The sequence below is a fragment of the Lissotriton helveticus genome, chromosome 8 (assembly GCF_964261635.1).
Source record: "Lissotriton helveticus chromosome 8, aLisHel1.1, whole genome shotgun sequence".
Classification (NCBI taxonomy): domain Eukaryota; kingdom Metazoa; phylum Chordata; class Amphibia; order Caudata; family Salamandridae; genus Lissotriton; species Lissotriton helveticus.
Genome location: NC_136069.1, coordinates 1,604,615,602 through 1,604,631,856, shown reverse-complemented (window position 1 = coordinate 1,604,631,856; position 16,255 = coordinate 1,604,615,602). Strand labels below are relative to the sequence as shown.

The 16,255-nt window shown below is 49.0% G+C and overlaps 1 protein-coding gene across 1 annotated transcript in view; it reads left to right on the top strand.

The window, feature by feature from the left end:
- LOC144773566 (sodium-dependent proline transporter-like) overlaps nucleotides 1-16,255 on the top strand; it is a 313,228-nt gene that overhangs the window by 258,507 nt on the left and 38,466 nt on the right. Inside the window, exons 5-7 of the mRNA XM_078658672.1 lie at nucleotides 1,479-1,528; nucleotides 6,932-7,070; nucleotides 14,530-14,664. Coding sequence (XP_078514798.1) covers nucleotides 1,479-1,528; nucleotides 6,932-7,070; nucleotides 14,530-14,664 — 324 coding nt within the window. The remainder of the gene's footprint in view (nucleotides 1-1,478; nucleotides 1,529-6,931; nucleotides 7,071-14,529; nucleotides 14,665-16,255) is intronic.

The following is a 16,255-nucleotide window of genomic DNA, read 5'->3' as shown; positions in this document are numbered from 1 at the left end:
TCTATTGGACAAATGTTGTCCAGGAAAGCATCGCTTGCTTTATAGGCCATCCAAGATTCTGCATTATTCAAGCCATTGATTCTCCATCCAACACCTACAATATGCTGAACTCTGAGGCATGACCCACATCCAAGTCTCCCTTGAGGGATGCACTTCAGGTGGGTGTGACCTACTTGAAGTACTCTAGAAGGATTCCAAATCTCTTTTGTACCAAATCTAATGCTCCACCCAGGCACATCAAATGAGATCTTGCAGCCAACATTTGATTCACCCATTCGGCAGCTGCAAATCACCCACACGAAATAACACCGCGGCTCACAGAACATGGAGCTGTGGAAGCCTTCATGAGAGAACCTACTAACTGCCTACAACTGTAACCTAGCCCTTCCTAACCAGGACAGTAGACCCTGAAACCCTTCATTGGCTGTACAGTTTGTATCTGCGGACTTCCTTGATGGTTCCCTCCCTCCCTTCCTACCAGCTAGCTGGTGTAAACTTAACTCTGGCTCCAAAACCCTCCTTCAGCATGAAGACTCTTCACTAGTCCCTTCCTAGTGCTGTAAGGGCTAGCACCCTCCTGGGCCCCAGAGGCTAGTTACCTACCATGTGTTAGAGTCCACCCACAGGTCTGGCGTTAGGTGGCATTACCAACAGGTTACCCTCTCAGATGCCCCTGTCTAGGTCTTTCCATGCCATGTCTGTGGGTGGAGAGCCCAGGCCACCTCTCACCTTTGGCAGAGTGTGGGTATGAGTGTGTCTGTGTGTATATATCTGTGTTAATGCAGATGTGGCTGCATGTGTGTGCGCACACGCGTCCCTGCAATAGTATGTGCCTTTATGGCAGTGTGTAGTTGTGAGTCTGATTCTGTATGTATGTGTTTGGTGACACACACTCATACAGCCATGTGAGGGTGTTAGAGACCATGGTCGCCTGCATGGATGTCTTGTTGAACGGTGTGACAGTGTGTATGTGACCGAACCTACAGTTGTGAGTTTATCCATTGTGCCCGTAGCTGTTGTGATTGCTTGTAGGTCATTGACAGTGTGTGGGCAGCTGTGTGAGCGGCCATCTACTTGACCATCTCACTGGCTTTCAGATGGTCTAATCGTTGGACAGAGCTAGAGGCGCACCAGGCTGCGGGGGCCTTACCGGTTAGATAGTTCATTGCTCTTTCTGTTGTATGTAAGTGTGTTGATGCCCCATACAAAGGCAGTGGGTGGAGACGCGGTGGGATTCCTGCATCTGTCCCCTGGTATCATCACCTGGACATTTTGAATACTCCTGGAGTACTGTGCTCCTTGTTGTGATTGGTTTACTTTTTCTAGTCGTCTCCCGACAGAGTAATCCACCCAACAGTATTAATCTGGAATTGTACCCCATTCGGGCCTTAACCAATATTTTGCACTTTCATGGCAAACTTTTTCCAAATGGACTTCAGAGGGTGTTTACTACAACATGAATCTCTTTTCTTTTTCAGAACGTGACTGCAAACACCACCCAGCTGAGCGCCAGCGAAGCCTTCTGGAAGTAGGTGCTTGCATGGGGTCTTTCATACACCTGCATAAGTGGGGTCATGGTAAAGGCGAGACATGCCGGGTGGGGGACACTGCACTGCCCATAAGACCTGCTTACTATAGGAAAGGTACGCGTATCCGAGATTCCTAAACGCTGCCTGACCAGAGCGCGCTGCAATATGTCCGGGTGCAGTGCCCAAAGTCCATAAAAATGTACTGCGATTTAGACAAAAAAACGTTATGGACAGAAATGCTGCCATTAATTTGATCACTTACAATTCTCTGTTCACATTCCATTCCATTGTTTTGGGCTCTTTTTCTGCAGTTACAGAATAATGGGTCCATCATATGCATATCAGTGTTGTCAACACCCCAAAGGGCATGTCTAAGAGTGAACTGCTATGCTGACCCCCTTCTGAATCTGAACACAAGCAACCACAGACTAGTTTCAGTCTTCTTTGGTCTCACCAGTGCTGTGCAGCTTCAGTCCATGTCACAGCCAGCTTGGGAGCCACAGCTGACATTAGCCTCCCACCGTGCACGACCCCTTCACCCCTCTACTTCTTTGTCTCCCTTCCTTATATATTAGTATTGTTTGGTGTTGGTTCGTGTATTGCAATCATCATTTGTATCTCAATATGGGTCCATGCTAGACTTGCATGTCACTGTATTTACTGTTGTTTTCCAGTACTTTATGCCAATACAAATTAATGCAAAAAAAGACTTCAAAATGGAAATGTCTGGAAATGCTTGAATGAATCTGACCGTTTATTGGTGGCATCCTGTGGGAATTACAATTAGGCACAATCCATGATATGCTAAGTTGGACAAGTTTTATGAAAAGTCACTATTTAGCCTATACAACATCATATATGTTAAAGGGAGACCTGTACAAAAACCGTGGAAAAGGTGCAACATACAAAGTGCTTACATTTGTCTGAGGTCAGAAGAAAATGGGCCTTCGGTAGGTTGGGTAGTGGCGGTGAATGCTAGGACTGTGATGAGTGTGGTTTAGGAGCAAGTGTAAGATGCACTTGGAGCAGTACTGGGGGACAGTGTGGTTAAAAGGTGAACGGTGAGGGGCAGGAATGAAGGCCATAAAGCTTGGCAGGGGACGGAAACTGGCATATTTGAGAGACACACATATGGCACTTGATGTGTTGTGCTTGTGTGATCTGCGCTGCTGGAGTAGATGCTTGTCGTGGGTTGCCGAGGGCGAGTCTGGTGGCGGTGTTCTGGATGATCTGGAGTTTTCGGAGCAGGGTTTTGTTGATTCTGGTGAGGATGGTGTTTCCGTACTTGAGTCTGCTGGTTATGAGTACATGGGTGACGGTCTTTCTGGATTCAGGGGGGGGGGTCCATTTGGGGATCTTGAGGAGGATGCAGAGGGTGTTGAAGCATGTGGCGGAGACGGTGTTGACCTGTCGCGTCATGTTGAGGGATGAGTCTAATATGATGCTGGGATTATGGGCGTGGTCTGTAGGTGTGGGGAGGTTGCAGAGGGCAGTGAGCCACCAGGTGTTGTCCCATGCAGAGGTGGTGGGTCTGAGGATGAGGACTTCTGTCTTCTCTGAGTTGAGCTTCAGGCAGCTGCAGCTCATCCAAGAAGCAAAGTCTTTCATTCCTTCCTGGAAGTTGAGTTTGTTGGTGTTGGGTTGCTTTGTGAAAGAGAGTATGAACTGGGTGTCGTCGGCGTAGGATATTATGCTGAGTCAGTGCTGTCTGACAATGGCAGTGTGGGGGGGCATGTAGATGCTGAAGATCGTGGGGCTGAGCTATGATCCTTGGGGTACTCCACGGCTGATTTCTGTGGGTTCGGAGAGGAAGGGTGGAAGTCAGTTTTTTTGGGTGCGGCCGGTGAGGGAAGGACGGATCCAGTTGAGGGTGATTCCCTGTATGCCGGCCTCGTGGAGTTTGGCGGTGAGTGTGCGGTGGCTGCGGAAGGCACTTTTGTAATGAGATCAAATATTCACCTGCTGTACCAAATGCTTCGCAGAGAGTGAGTGGTATTTTTAGTGTCTCCTCATTTCAAAATCTAAGCAGTGAACGGAGGTAATGCTCTGCGATAGCCGCTCGGGTCCGCTAGGGGCGCTGCTGCTTAACAGACCTCCTGCCAGTTGGAGACTGATCACATTATTTCCTCACAACAAAGGCCATGTCGGGCCTTGTTTTTCTCACCCGTCTGGGCTCTCATTCCTTTATTATTCAGGCAAATGTTTGTCTCCAAATGAGCTGTGTTCATAAAATTATTGGGGGGGAGGGGGGAAGGTAGGTCCTAAAAGTTGGGGCAGAGTGCGGTGGTCTCATCCACTGCTGAAGTGTATTCCTTTACATTCATTTTAATACAGGTGGGTTATTTTAAAATGCAACAAACCTTTATGAATACAGAATTAGACAACCTGTGCTCACACACCGCTCGCGTTGCTTTCCGCCCATTCTGCAGACGCTGCCCTTATGCCCATACAGCTCCACATTTGTTCCCTGCCCCTTCTCACACACTGTCCCATTGCGCATACCCTGCCCCTCCTCTCTTGTCACTTCTGTTCAACAACTGCCCCATTTGTCACATCCTCCCCCTTCTGCTCAAACAGCCTTTTGCTCCTTGCCCCTTCTGAAGACATACTGACCCCTACTCCACACACTACCCCATCTGCTCAACCACACACTGGCTTCTCTGAAGACACACACTGCCTTACTCTGCTCTACACACTGCTCCCCTCTGCTCTGCACACTGCTCTCTGCTCTACACACTGCCCCCTGCTCTACACACTGCCCCACACACTGCTCCCTGCCCTTTCTGCTGTGTACCCTGCCACTTCTGCTCATACACATCCCCTTTGATCCCTGCCCCAGCAGCTCGTCAGTGTAGTTTCACCTCTGTTCGGCACACCGATGACCTCCCTTCGGCACACCGCGGCCCTCCCTTCGGCACACCGCGGCCTTCCCTTCGGCACACCGCGGCCTTCCCTTCGGCACACCGCGGCCTTCCCTTCGGCACACCGCGGCCTTCCCTTCGGCACACCGCAGGACCTCCCATGGGCACGCCCCTGGACCTCCCATGGGCACGCCCCTGGACCTCCCATGGGCACGCCCCTGGACCTCCCATGGGCACGCCCCTGGACCTCCCATGGGCACGCCCCTGGACATCCCATGGGCACGCCCCTGGACCTCCCATGGGCATGCCCATGGACCTCCCTTGCGGTACAAAAGGGGAGTGATGGACAGAGCATCTGAACCAATCAAACACTCACACCCAGTCAAGCTTCCTAGGATCAGTTTCTGGCACAGGGTCAGACTGATTTGCATATGGCCATGTCTGAACTGGGGTGGCGGAGTGGGCTAAAGAACGGTGATGGATTAAACCCAGATCTGTTGACTGGGTGTGAGTGTTTGATTGGTTCAGATACTCCGTCCATCACCACCTCCTTTTGTACCGCTTTGTTCGCCATAAGTTGGCAGGGTATGCTCAGACGCTAGTCACTTGCTCACTTTGCCACCGGATTCAGGCAAGCCTGGCTGAAGACGGCTGAAATGCCAGAAACCGGTCCTAGGAAGCTTGTTTCCGGTCCAGGGAAGGCATGGCTTGGCAGTTCGGGCTGGACAGTACCCATGAGGCACAGGGTCAGACTGATTTGCATATGGCCATGTCTGAACTGGGGTGGCGGAGTGGGCTAAACAACGGTGATGGATTAAACCCAGATCTGTTGACTGGGTATGAGTGTTCGATTGGTTCAGATACTCCGTCCATCACCACCTCCTTTTGTACCTGGACCTCCCTTGGGCACGCCCCTGGACCTCCCTTGGGCACGCCCCTGGACCTCCCTTGGGCACGCCCCTGGACCTCCCTTGGGCACGCCCCTGGACCTCCCTTGGGCACGCCCCTGGACCTCCCTTGGGCACGCCCCTGGACCTCCCTTGGGCACGCCCCTGGACCTCCCTTGGGCACGCCCCTGGACCTAACTTGGGCACGCCCCTGGACCTCCCTTGGGCACACCCCCTGGACCTCCCATGGCAGGCCACCCCTGGACCTCCCTTGGGCATGCCCCCCCTGGACCTCCCTTGGGCACGCCCCCCCTGGACCTCCCTTGGGCACGCCCCCCCTGGACCTCCTTGAGCACGCCCCCCCGGACCTCCTTGAGCACGCCCCCCCCGGACCTCCTTGAGCACGCCCCCTCTGGACCTCCTTGAGCACGCCCCCCCTGGACCTCCTTGAGCACGCCCCCCCTGGACCTCCTTGGGCACGCCCCCCCTGGACCTCCTTGGGCACGCCCCCCCTGGACCTCCTTGGGCACGCCCCCCCTGGACCTCCTTGGGCACGCCCCCCCTGGACCTCCTTGGGCACGCCCCCCCTGCACCTCCCTTGTGCACGACGCCTCTGGACATCCCTTGTGCACGACGCCTCTGGACCTCCCTTGGGCACGACGCCCCTGGACCTCCCTTGGGCACGACGCCCCTGGACCTTCCTTGGGCACGATGCCACGACGCCCCCTGGACCTTCCTTGGTCACGACGCCCCCTGGGCCTCCCTTGGGCACGACGCCCCCTGGGCCTCCCTTGGTCACGACGCCCCCCTGGGCCTCCCTTGGTCACGATGCCCCCCTGGGCCTCCCTTGGACACGACGCCCCCTGGGCCTCCCTTGGGCACGACGCCCCCTGGGCCTCCCTTGGGCACGACGCCCCCTGGGCCTCCCTTGGGCACGACGCCCCCGACGCCCCCTGGGCCTCCCTTGGTCACGACGCCCCCTGGGCCTCCCTTGGTCACGACTCCCCCTGGGCCTCCCTTGGTCTACACGCCCCCTGGGCCTCCCTTGGTCACGACGCCCCCTGGGCCTCCCTTGGTCTCGACGCCCCCTGGGCCTCCCTTGGTCTCGACGCCCCCTGGGCCTCCCTTGGTCTCGACGCCCCCTGGGCCTCCCTTGGTCTCGACGCCCCCTGGGCCTCCCTTGGTCTCGACGCCCCCTGGGCCTCCCTTGGTCTCGACGCCCCCTGGGCCTCCCTTGGTCTCGACGCCCCCTGGGCCTCCCTTGGTCACGCCCCCTGGGCCTCCCTTTGGCACGCCCCTGGCTATGTATATAATTCCTCTATACACCCTTTGTATGTAAATGCATTTCGTGGGTGGCTTTACTCTATGACTTGGGGACCTACGCTGGGCACCCTTGGGTTAGCAGCTGTCTTGTCGGAACTGAGAATTATCAAATCTACACCTTCTTGTACTCTGAGGAGGCCTAGTTTGTCTTTTGGGATTTTATCTAAGTGTCTGGTCTCCAAGCTCATGGGTCTTTCCCAGCACCTGTACTTCCTTGACCTGAGGTAGGGGGTGCTATACACTCAGTGTGTTTAGGGCCAGAGCCATGCTTTGTGTTTATTGAATGCCATGCCTGTGTAAGTCTTCACTAACCATGCCTCCGTCTTGGCAGCGACAATGTGCTGGGCGTGATTCACAGTACCGGTCTCAGCGACCCAGGACCAGTCCGGTGGCAGCTGGCGATATGTCTGCTGATGGCCTGGTTCATCATCTTCCTCTGCATACTGAAGGGAATCCACAGCTCTGGGAAGGTGAGTCAAGATATCAGGACAGCTACCTGCCTCATGTGGCCAGCACATCCGCCCTAGCCCTTGGGCAGTGATCCTATGTGGAAGGACACCACTGCCATCCAATAACAGTGTATGGGGACAACCAAACAACAGAATAATGCACAATCTCTCAAACGCAGAAACAAACAGGAATGCAAATCAATACATAACTAAAGCATCTGCCTTAATAACAACTAACTTTCCTCTACACTAGAAACTGCATGCGCCTAATCGGTACAGCCAGGGCTTTAAGTAAGCTGAAAAAACTGGGCGGGGGGGGGGGGGGGATCTCTCAAAGGGGCGTGACCGATTCAGTTAAGGGTGTGGTTTAAAACGCATAAGCTAACAAGCATTTACAATGCAACGGTTTCGCCTTTGGAGAAGTTAGAGCTATTGGCATTGTAAATGACAAAATTTGTTTTTATGTGTTGGTTTTGAAAACAGATAAATAAATGGCATTGTCATTTACATTGCCAATAGTTTAATCTCTCGCAAATGTGAGAACTATTGTCTCCTACGGACGAGCTCAGCAGACAGCAATTACTACCACACACACACACACACACCCAGAGCCAGCCACACCCAGAGCCCCCCCCACACACACACACACACACTGGAGCAGTCACACACACACACAAACACTGGAGCAGTCACACACACACACACACTGGAGCAGTCACACACACTGGAGAAGACACACACACACACACACACACACACACACACTGGAGCAGTCACACACACACACACACACACACACTGGAGCAGACACACACACACACGAAATGACTGTTCTTTCTCCCTACTGACTTCTGTTGACGCCCCTGGATAGGGTCTTTTTGATTGTTCTATAACTTTTGAGTGGAGGGTGACCCTGTCTGTTTTTCCCTCTTGGCTCCTATTGAGGTTTTGAGCTGTCTGGTCTTACCTGGACAAGGACTTTCAGATAGGGCAACTTTTTACAGTATACTCCAACATGATGAAAATAGATTCCACCATTACAAACCAAAACTAAAAACCATCCATTCAGAAGAAGGACCTGCTCTGCACAACCAACTACAGACAGAGGGAAAATGCATGTAGACCACGTTGGGACCCTTAATGAACACCCTACCATGTGGCCATGAGCTATGCAAAGCCATCTGAAAGGCAGACGTTGCACCAACTAAATAAAAAATACAAAACAATTAAAACCTTTCAATCGAGTTTTTCCTCAGTGTAGCATCACCTTAGCCAGGCCCAGGGTAAAAGAAGAAATATTTAACAAATACAGCCACTTAGCAGATTCATCCACCTTTCACTTATTTATACTATTGCACTTGCATGCACCTTTGGGCAACTTTCAACCATATGCAAAGCTATATAACAAAAAAAAAAAAAAAAAAAAAATATATATATATATATATATATATATATATATATATATATATATATATATATATATATATATATATATATTTTTTTTTATTTTTTTTTTTATAAAAAAAGACTGCCTGTTCACTGTTTTAGAGGCCAATGAAGCAAGGGGACCTGCAATCAGATACCCAGAAATGCCCGCCTATCAAATCCAGTTTCATTCGGTTGAACCTTGCAGGTCTGCTAAGAGCTAAAATGTGCATCAACTTTTTTTTTTAAATAATGGAATAAAACACTATTTTAATGACACAGCAGATAAGGAATGAACATGGTTAACAGGGAAACCTGATTAGGTTGAGCCTACCAAAGAGCACAAAAGCTCTGGTTGCAAAAACATGGTGGGCTTCCAGCCTAATCATTGCTTTCCACTGGCTGGCTTTACAGTCACTCATTTGCATGCCTTCTATAAGATTGCTTTCCTTATTTCAACATGTCCATCTTGTGTTTGTCCCTCCCATGGAGTGAGCCTCTTTACCAACTCTTTGAATGGCTGGCTTCTGTGCATGCTTTTAAGGAACGACTTTTTTTTAATGTATTTAAGCACTCCATGAGTATGGGTTTATTAGCCGTCTCCCTCGTATGCTTTTCTCACCCTTCACGTTCTTCTCTCTCGCCCATGTGCTTCTCCCCTAGCACTCCAAACTGCTTTCACCTATGTTCTCTTGCCCCCACCCACCTTATGGCTTCTCCTCACTGGACTCCTCAACTCGTTCATCAGTTTAAATGTTTTTATTTTAAAAGCGTGTTTTCACGTTTTAAATGAGCACTTGAAGACCCTTTTAAAAAATATATATATTTACCGATCCATCCAGAAAAAGAAAAAAAAAAGAATCTAGTGTCTTTTTGTAGGCATGTGCATGCATGTTGAATGAATCAGTGCACCTACAAAATGACCCCGCGGCTGCATCAACTCATCCTTTCTTGAAGATATGCACACACTAGTGTCCGTGCTGTACATTATGGCCAAAAAAAAAGCACAGGCGAAGTCAAATGGTCCACCTTTTAGCCTTTGCCAATGCTTGTAAGAAAACACAGGCGAAGTCAAATGGTCTGCCTTATAGCTTTTGCCAATGCTTGTTTTGTAATACACCTGCGGAAGATGAGCACTCAAGACCTTGGGTTGAAGGCACCCTAATGGGACTGTGGTGCGAGTTTGTAGTAATAGCTGAATACACCCTATACTCTGTCCACATAAAAAGTAAAAAAAATAATAATAATGAAAACGTACAATTACATCATGGTGAATAAAGAAGCCCAAATGTACTGGGAGAAATATTTTCCACTCATGAAACTTAACATACTGTCGCACCAACGAGTGTATCCGAGATACAGGATGTAAACTGCAGTATTCATCCGCCGGGCGCTCTTATCGGCCCGACACAAAGTGCAGCCGTCGGCTTATCCGGCATCTGGGCTGGTTTCCCGCGCCGCCCGCCAGCTGTCGCCTCAGACATGTGCCTCATGAAAGGACCGCGCGGAGGACCCACGAGGCCCGATAAGGAAGCAGCTCCGTTCCGCACAAAGGCGCCATTCAGGAGCCATAAACTGCTGCAAAGGGAGGGCCGGGCAAAATCAACAAAACCCCATCTGCGAGTTTTATTAATAACAAGCTCGGTTAGCGATACATTATCAATGCTACAGTGCATGACAACTAAGAAGGCGGGAAAACTGTACACGTGAGCTTCGTTACAACATACATATAAAAAAATCTCATATATAATTTATCTGGGAAAAAAGCTTCTTTTCCTTTCTGCGAAAGCCTTTCAAATGTCACTCTAGCAGCCAGCCGGTGTGAAATGCTCGGGGAATTTTCTTCCACACCGCCTCACATTCCTATTCCAGCAAAAAGCTGGCTTTCCATGATTTTTTTTTTTAACTGTAAGTGCTGTCATTGTAAAGTCATTCATTCCGGCAAGTTAAAAAAACGTAATTGTCTTCGAGTGAGGGTGAAATGCCTCGGGGGCAGAGACGATGTAAAAGCGCTTCCCCGTGATGGGGCTGCAGCATGGTCCCAGCGGAGCCAGCAGCAGAGGTAACCCGGGCCTTCCTGTCGATCATCACAGGATCAGTCTCTGGTTGATTATTTTTCTGTTTATTTCTGCCAGTGCCACTGAAAACACAAAAGCCTTCTCGTCGGAAAGGGTTGCGTACATATCCACTTCCTTTTCCTGCTTTTCTGTAGAAATAAAAAACAAGTCAGGTCCCGGGCCGGCCAGCCAATCACAGCGCGGCCCGGGGAATGACATCACGGGGGTGTCCCGGGCCGGCAGCCAATGACAGCGCGGCCCGGGACAAAGGGGCGGGGCTTAAAAAAAGCCCAAGAAACGCCCCCGAAACGCGTTTTCTCGAGAAAGCGTGATTGACAGCCTCTGTCTCCCAATGGCTAGCCTCCATTTATGGAGCTAGCCAATGGGAGACAGAGGCTGAACCAAAGTCGATATGTAGGATCATGAGGTTTCGCTGTGGGCTGAGCAACTGCTACGCAGTTGCAACGCCCAGGGCGAAACCTAAAAATCGGTGCTTAGCATAGTGTGCCGCCTGACAGACATTTTGCTGCTTCTGTGATTGAATCCAGATATATAATATAATAAGATTACCTACAACAAGCTAGACGAGTCTCTTTGAAGTTACATCAAAGGCAGTGAAGGGTGGCACTGCTGCAGAGTTCAGGGTTTTTTTTCACCTGAGGGTGAGGGCAAAAATGGAGAGCCCAATAGAAACCCGTTTCAGCACCTGCTTTTAGAACTGCCGATGCTGAGCACCAGCAAGACCCGGCCCACTTAAAGCCCTGGGTATGGCAAAACGTACGATGATGCATAACATACGCCTAACAGCAACACTTACAGCTAACACAACAGAGTCTCTCTGGGCCCTGCCGTGAAGCATGCAATTCTTCTGCAAAGCACTTCCATGCCTCTTCCCACTCAGGGACCTATTTTATGACTAATAATGCTCATTTGCCATGACAATCCTGTATAATAATGCTTTCACTCCATCTTACATAATGGCTGTGAGAGTTCACGGATATCCCCATTGGTGCATACAAATTCTACCTCCAGGTGCATGTCACCAGGGGTCTCCGGTATGCCAATGTTTCAAGATATCCACATGAGATGGCTCTGCATACAATGAATCTAAAGGGGAATCCATAACATGGCCCTTGGTTATCCATGAATGTTACCTACCACTGGTCTCCTTGGACCAATTTTAGGTACCCATGATATAGATGACGCAATGGTTACGGCGTTGGTAATTTTATATCACCGTAATGCTAATAAGTTCCTAAAATCATTCTGATGTCTGGGGGGACAAACATGTCCAGATTTGTTTCCTACAACAAAATATGTGAATACACCAGGCTTTCCTGTATGAATTAGTCTGGTTCAAGTCAACTTTTTTTATTTTCACTTTAAATCCATAAACCCTGTCAAAACCAAAAATTGCTCATGTTCATTTGAACAAAAACACATTACCCACATACTAAAATGCCACCTTAATAGAAAAAGCAATCTTAATAGAAAATGAAGAGAAAATTGTCTTTTTTCATTTTCTCACTGAATTGGTCAATGGAGTGTGAGATTGTGGAACTAGTCAGCAGGAAATGGTCTAAAATTCGCCAGCTTCTGTTTTGATGTGTAAGGTTGCCTCTAAAATAGTTTTTGCTTTTCTGCATCATAGAACTCTTTACTGAAGTTGTAAGTGCTTGACCAATTCCCCGCTGCGTCCGTGGACCCCCGAACACCATTAAACAGTTGAGACGATTTGTAGGCTTTCATTCAACAGATTTATTCTGAAGATTCATTGGCAAAGACATGTTTTGATGCTATTTTCATGAAAATGACCTATTTAATGGTGTTTTGGGGTCCACACACGAAGTGGGAATTATTCAACCGTTTATGACTTTAATGAAGATACCTATGATGCAGAACCAAGACTACAGGTACTTAACCTATTTTAATTTTCCCCATTCTTGTTTCCTTGAATTACAAATTCAAGGCTTACCAGAATCTTTTCACATTTGATGTAGTAAATGATTGTTGTATCACTTTGTGGCTGATTTTCTTCTGTTGCTGACTGGCACAATGGCGCTTTTCCAATAATTCTTTCTCATAAGCCAGTATCCATAGCATAACACACTGGAAGCATGCCAAGCTTCAGTCAGTCCATGCATGATGAAGTGTGGGATATCTGTGGGCAGTGTGCTGGCCTCGTGTGTGTGTGTGTGTGTGTGTGTGGGAGGGAGGGCAGTGTTGGGATAGTCGGTGGCCTGCATGGCTTGGAGAGGCCCAGACCCTACCTGAGGTTTGGCCTCCGCACACGCAACAGGCTCACTGTGATATGGAAGTGACCCGGGTGTTATTTCTGTCGACTAGAGGGGCGTGCCATGTGCAGACCCCTTTACTAAGCATGACTTCTGTCAGCTGACCAGGTAGTGGAGGCCTATTGGAGAGTTCATTTGGCAGGTTAGGCCTTTTTACCTGTCGCCCGATAGGGAATGTTGCCTACCGGTATCTACTCTATTAAATCCTCTATCGGTACCCTGCATCCTGATTTTTCAATCTGTACACAGCATGTGTGGAGTATCTGCTGACATGGTGAATTATTTTCTTTTTTTGCATGGATCTGTGGCATTTGCACTGTAGCACTCAATAAGATGCATGTTCTTTACTTTCCTCTTTCTCCTTATGGGACAGTGTCTTTCTATGTTCTCTTTGTCCCGCACTCACTTCGCCAGTCATCTTCACCCCCCACGCACAACGCTTCTGTTTTGCTTTCTGCCCCCTCTATTCCCTCCCCACGTCCACTAGGCACTCTTGCTGCTTGCTGACTTTTCTCTAGGCCCCTCCTCTCTAGATCCCACTGCTGACCAGCTGCTAATCACACATAGATTTCGGCCTTGGATTTGCTAGCGCTTGTGGAATTGCAGTGTAAGCCTTGGCATAACCTGTAGCAGAAGGCAGCCATCATGGAATACAATTGTGTACACTTCTACGATGAGATGTATATTGGCGTCAAGAAGCAACATGACTGCTATTTGGTGGAACCGGGCCGACCTTAGGCATGTGCAAGCTGTGCACCTGCACAGGGCCGCCAAACCTCAGGGGCCGCCACGCCAATATATATCCTTAATATAATAATCCTCTGAGGATGGATACATATTTGCGTGGCGGCCCCAGTGGCAGGGATTTGGCGGCCTCCGGCTCGGTTCCACCCGGACCCCCTCTTCCGGGGCCCCCTACCTACGCTCCCTGCCCAGGGCAGCCATGAACCTAGAGCCGCCCCTGCTGTGTTTACTTATTGTTACACTGTTGCATTGCATCAAGGCTACAATTCTAGAGAAAAGACAGTAATATGAAAATGTGAGACTTTCACCGGTTCGAGCCGCATTAAAACAATGAGACTGTGCAAAGGAAAGAAAAGTGAATCGGGGAATGGGGTCAGAGGGACACATATGGAGGGACATACACCTATATCATTTAAGGCTTGCTAGCAGTGCATTCTTTATTATTAAATAATTATTAAGGACTGTACGTGGAGTGGAGCAGACACGAATAAAGGAATGTAGAGCATAGCAGGGAGGAACACTGAATTCATGAAAGGATATAGATTTAGTTGTCCAGGGGATTTAGATGACTGAATGAAGACCAAAAAAACATGCCAGACACCCACACATCTGAGGTTAACTTAAAATGTTTTCCCTGTCTCTGGAAAGAAAATATATTGGTTATTTTATAGGTTTTTTTTCCAAGTGTCGAATGATGTAAAATATTTGCATGACTAGTGAATGTGTTTTATTATATTGGGTTCAGTATATATTTTTTTTGTCACCCCCCCCCCCCCCCCCCAGTGATGACACCCGGGGGGGGGGGGGCTCACCCCACTTCTTACGTCACTGTCTATTGCAGGTTTTAACGTCACACAAGACACACATTGCATTGTCTTCTTCCTTCCCGCCCTTACAGTCGATGCTCAGGTGCTCCTCGCCTAATATTGAATTTCCGGTCTTTTTCCAATTGTCCCATAGATTGTGTATTTCACAGCAACCTTCCCTTACTTTGTCATTCTCGTGCTGATCATTCGAGGCGCCACTCTGGAGGGCTCCATCGAAGGGGTGCGATTCTACCTCACGGCAGATTGGAAGAGGCTACAGAGCGCTCAGGTAGGTCATACTTCTGATTAATGGAACTCACTGACTATATGTGTCTGCCCATACATATATACACATTAAAACTGGAAAGTGGGAGATTTTGAAAAAGTAATGTTTATTGAAGTGGAGTTAGTTCTAGGCGAGAGACCGCTAAAAGGCTTCAAAATCTGAAGTCTCCTGGCTAAATTGGGTCTATTGGTATACAGGGTCTGCCCCCAAACCACACCACTAGAGTATGTTTCTCATGTTTTTCTCTGCTGCCTACTTTTTACAACTTCCGTATACCGGTTACCCTTTCACACTTGTTACATTTGAGAATGGCATGGGCACATTCATAAATGGATGCACTGTGTTGGGTCCCGAACTAGTTGGAAGTGTGCCATTTCCCTAAATGCACGTCATACAGGAGTTGACTAATTGACCAAGGCAACAGAGGCATCTTTATGGAAAGCCGCGATCTCATTAGACTCATGGTAAGTAGAATTGATCATTCTGGCAGAAATAGCAACATAGAAATCTACTGTATCTCCTCAGCATTCCAGAATGTTCTTTGCGCAGTCGTCTCCTCACAGCAGCAACCATGTCTTCTTAATCCGTCAATCCCCTCACTCTAGCAGCACATTGACAGCACAGGGGTCTTGGCCATCATCTGAATGGGTCCACCTTTCGCCAGACCAAACTGGCCCCCTTAGACCCTCTCTCCACTGAGGACCTGTCAAGCATCTTAAACTCACTGAAGCCCAAATCAGATAAGGGCAACCTAGGCCCAGTATCAAGAGAGAGCCATCGCCTGCGTCACTATCCAACCACAACTCAACATCATCATGCCCCTCAGCATTGGCATCTACCCAATTCACACAAGACTGGAACAATCATGCCTGATCACCCACCTGCCGTTCCCAAGTAAGAGCATTGAATAAGCAGCCTGGACTTAACTGATAGATCAAGCACAGCACCCTCTTCCAAGACGAGTAGTCCAGAGTTTGGCCCCCATGTTGCACAGGCAGCCAACATGCAACTAAACTATGATGTGCTCCAAATCACCAACAGTGGTCAGTATCTCCTCTCTACGTCCTTTGACACACATCAGTCATTAAACCCCCTCATCACCATCTACTCAAGAACAGGATTTGCTGGAATAATCCTTTGTTTCCTTTCATTCATGCCGGATCAACCAGACAAACACTCCCAGATCTGATCTCTCCCTGTGACCTGCTCAATCACAGAGTCCATCTTAGCTCCAGTCAACTTCTGCCTCTAAATGGAACACCTGGGAACCCTTCTGGCTAACCAGAACAGCAGGGTCTAGCAGGAGACAGCCAGCCCCAACTAAAAATCACACCTGAAAATGACTCCACCCAGCTCAAATATCGCCTCGCTCTCAAGCAGGCTTGGATATCCAATTCATGCATGAAGCTGAACTCCCTAAAGGGTATAGTCTGTACTGATTGCCAGCGGCAGACAACACAACTGTGTACAAAACAGGTACTCCCACAACTGGTCAGCTGTGCTAAGCTCCAAGGATTCTACAGTCATACCACCCTCCGCTTTACAATGCTCATCACCCCCAAAACATATGGCAACTCATCATGCTGGCAAACTA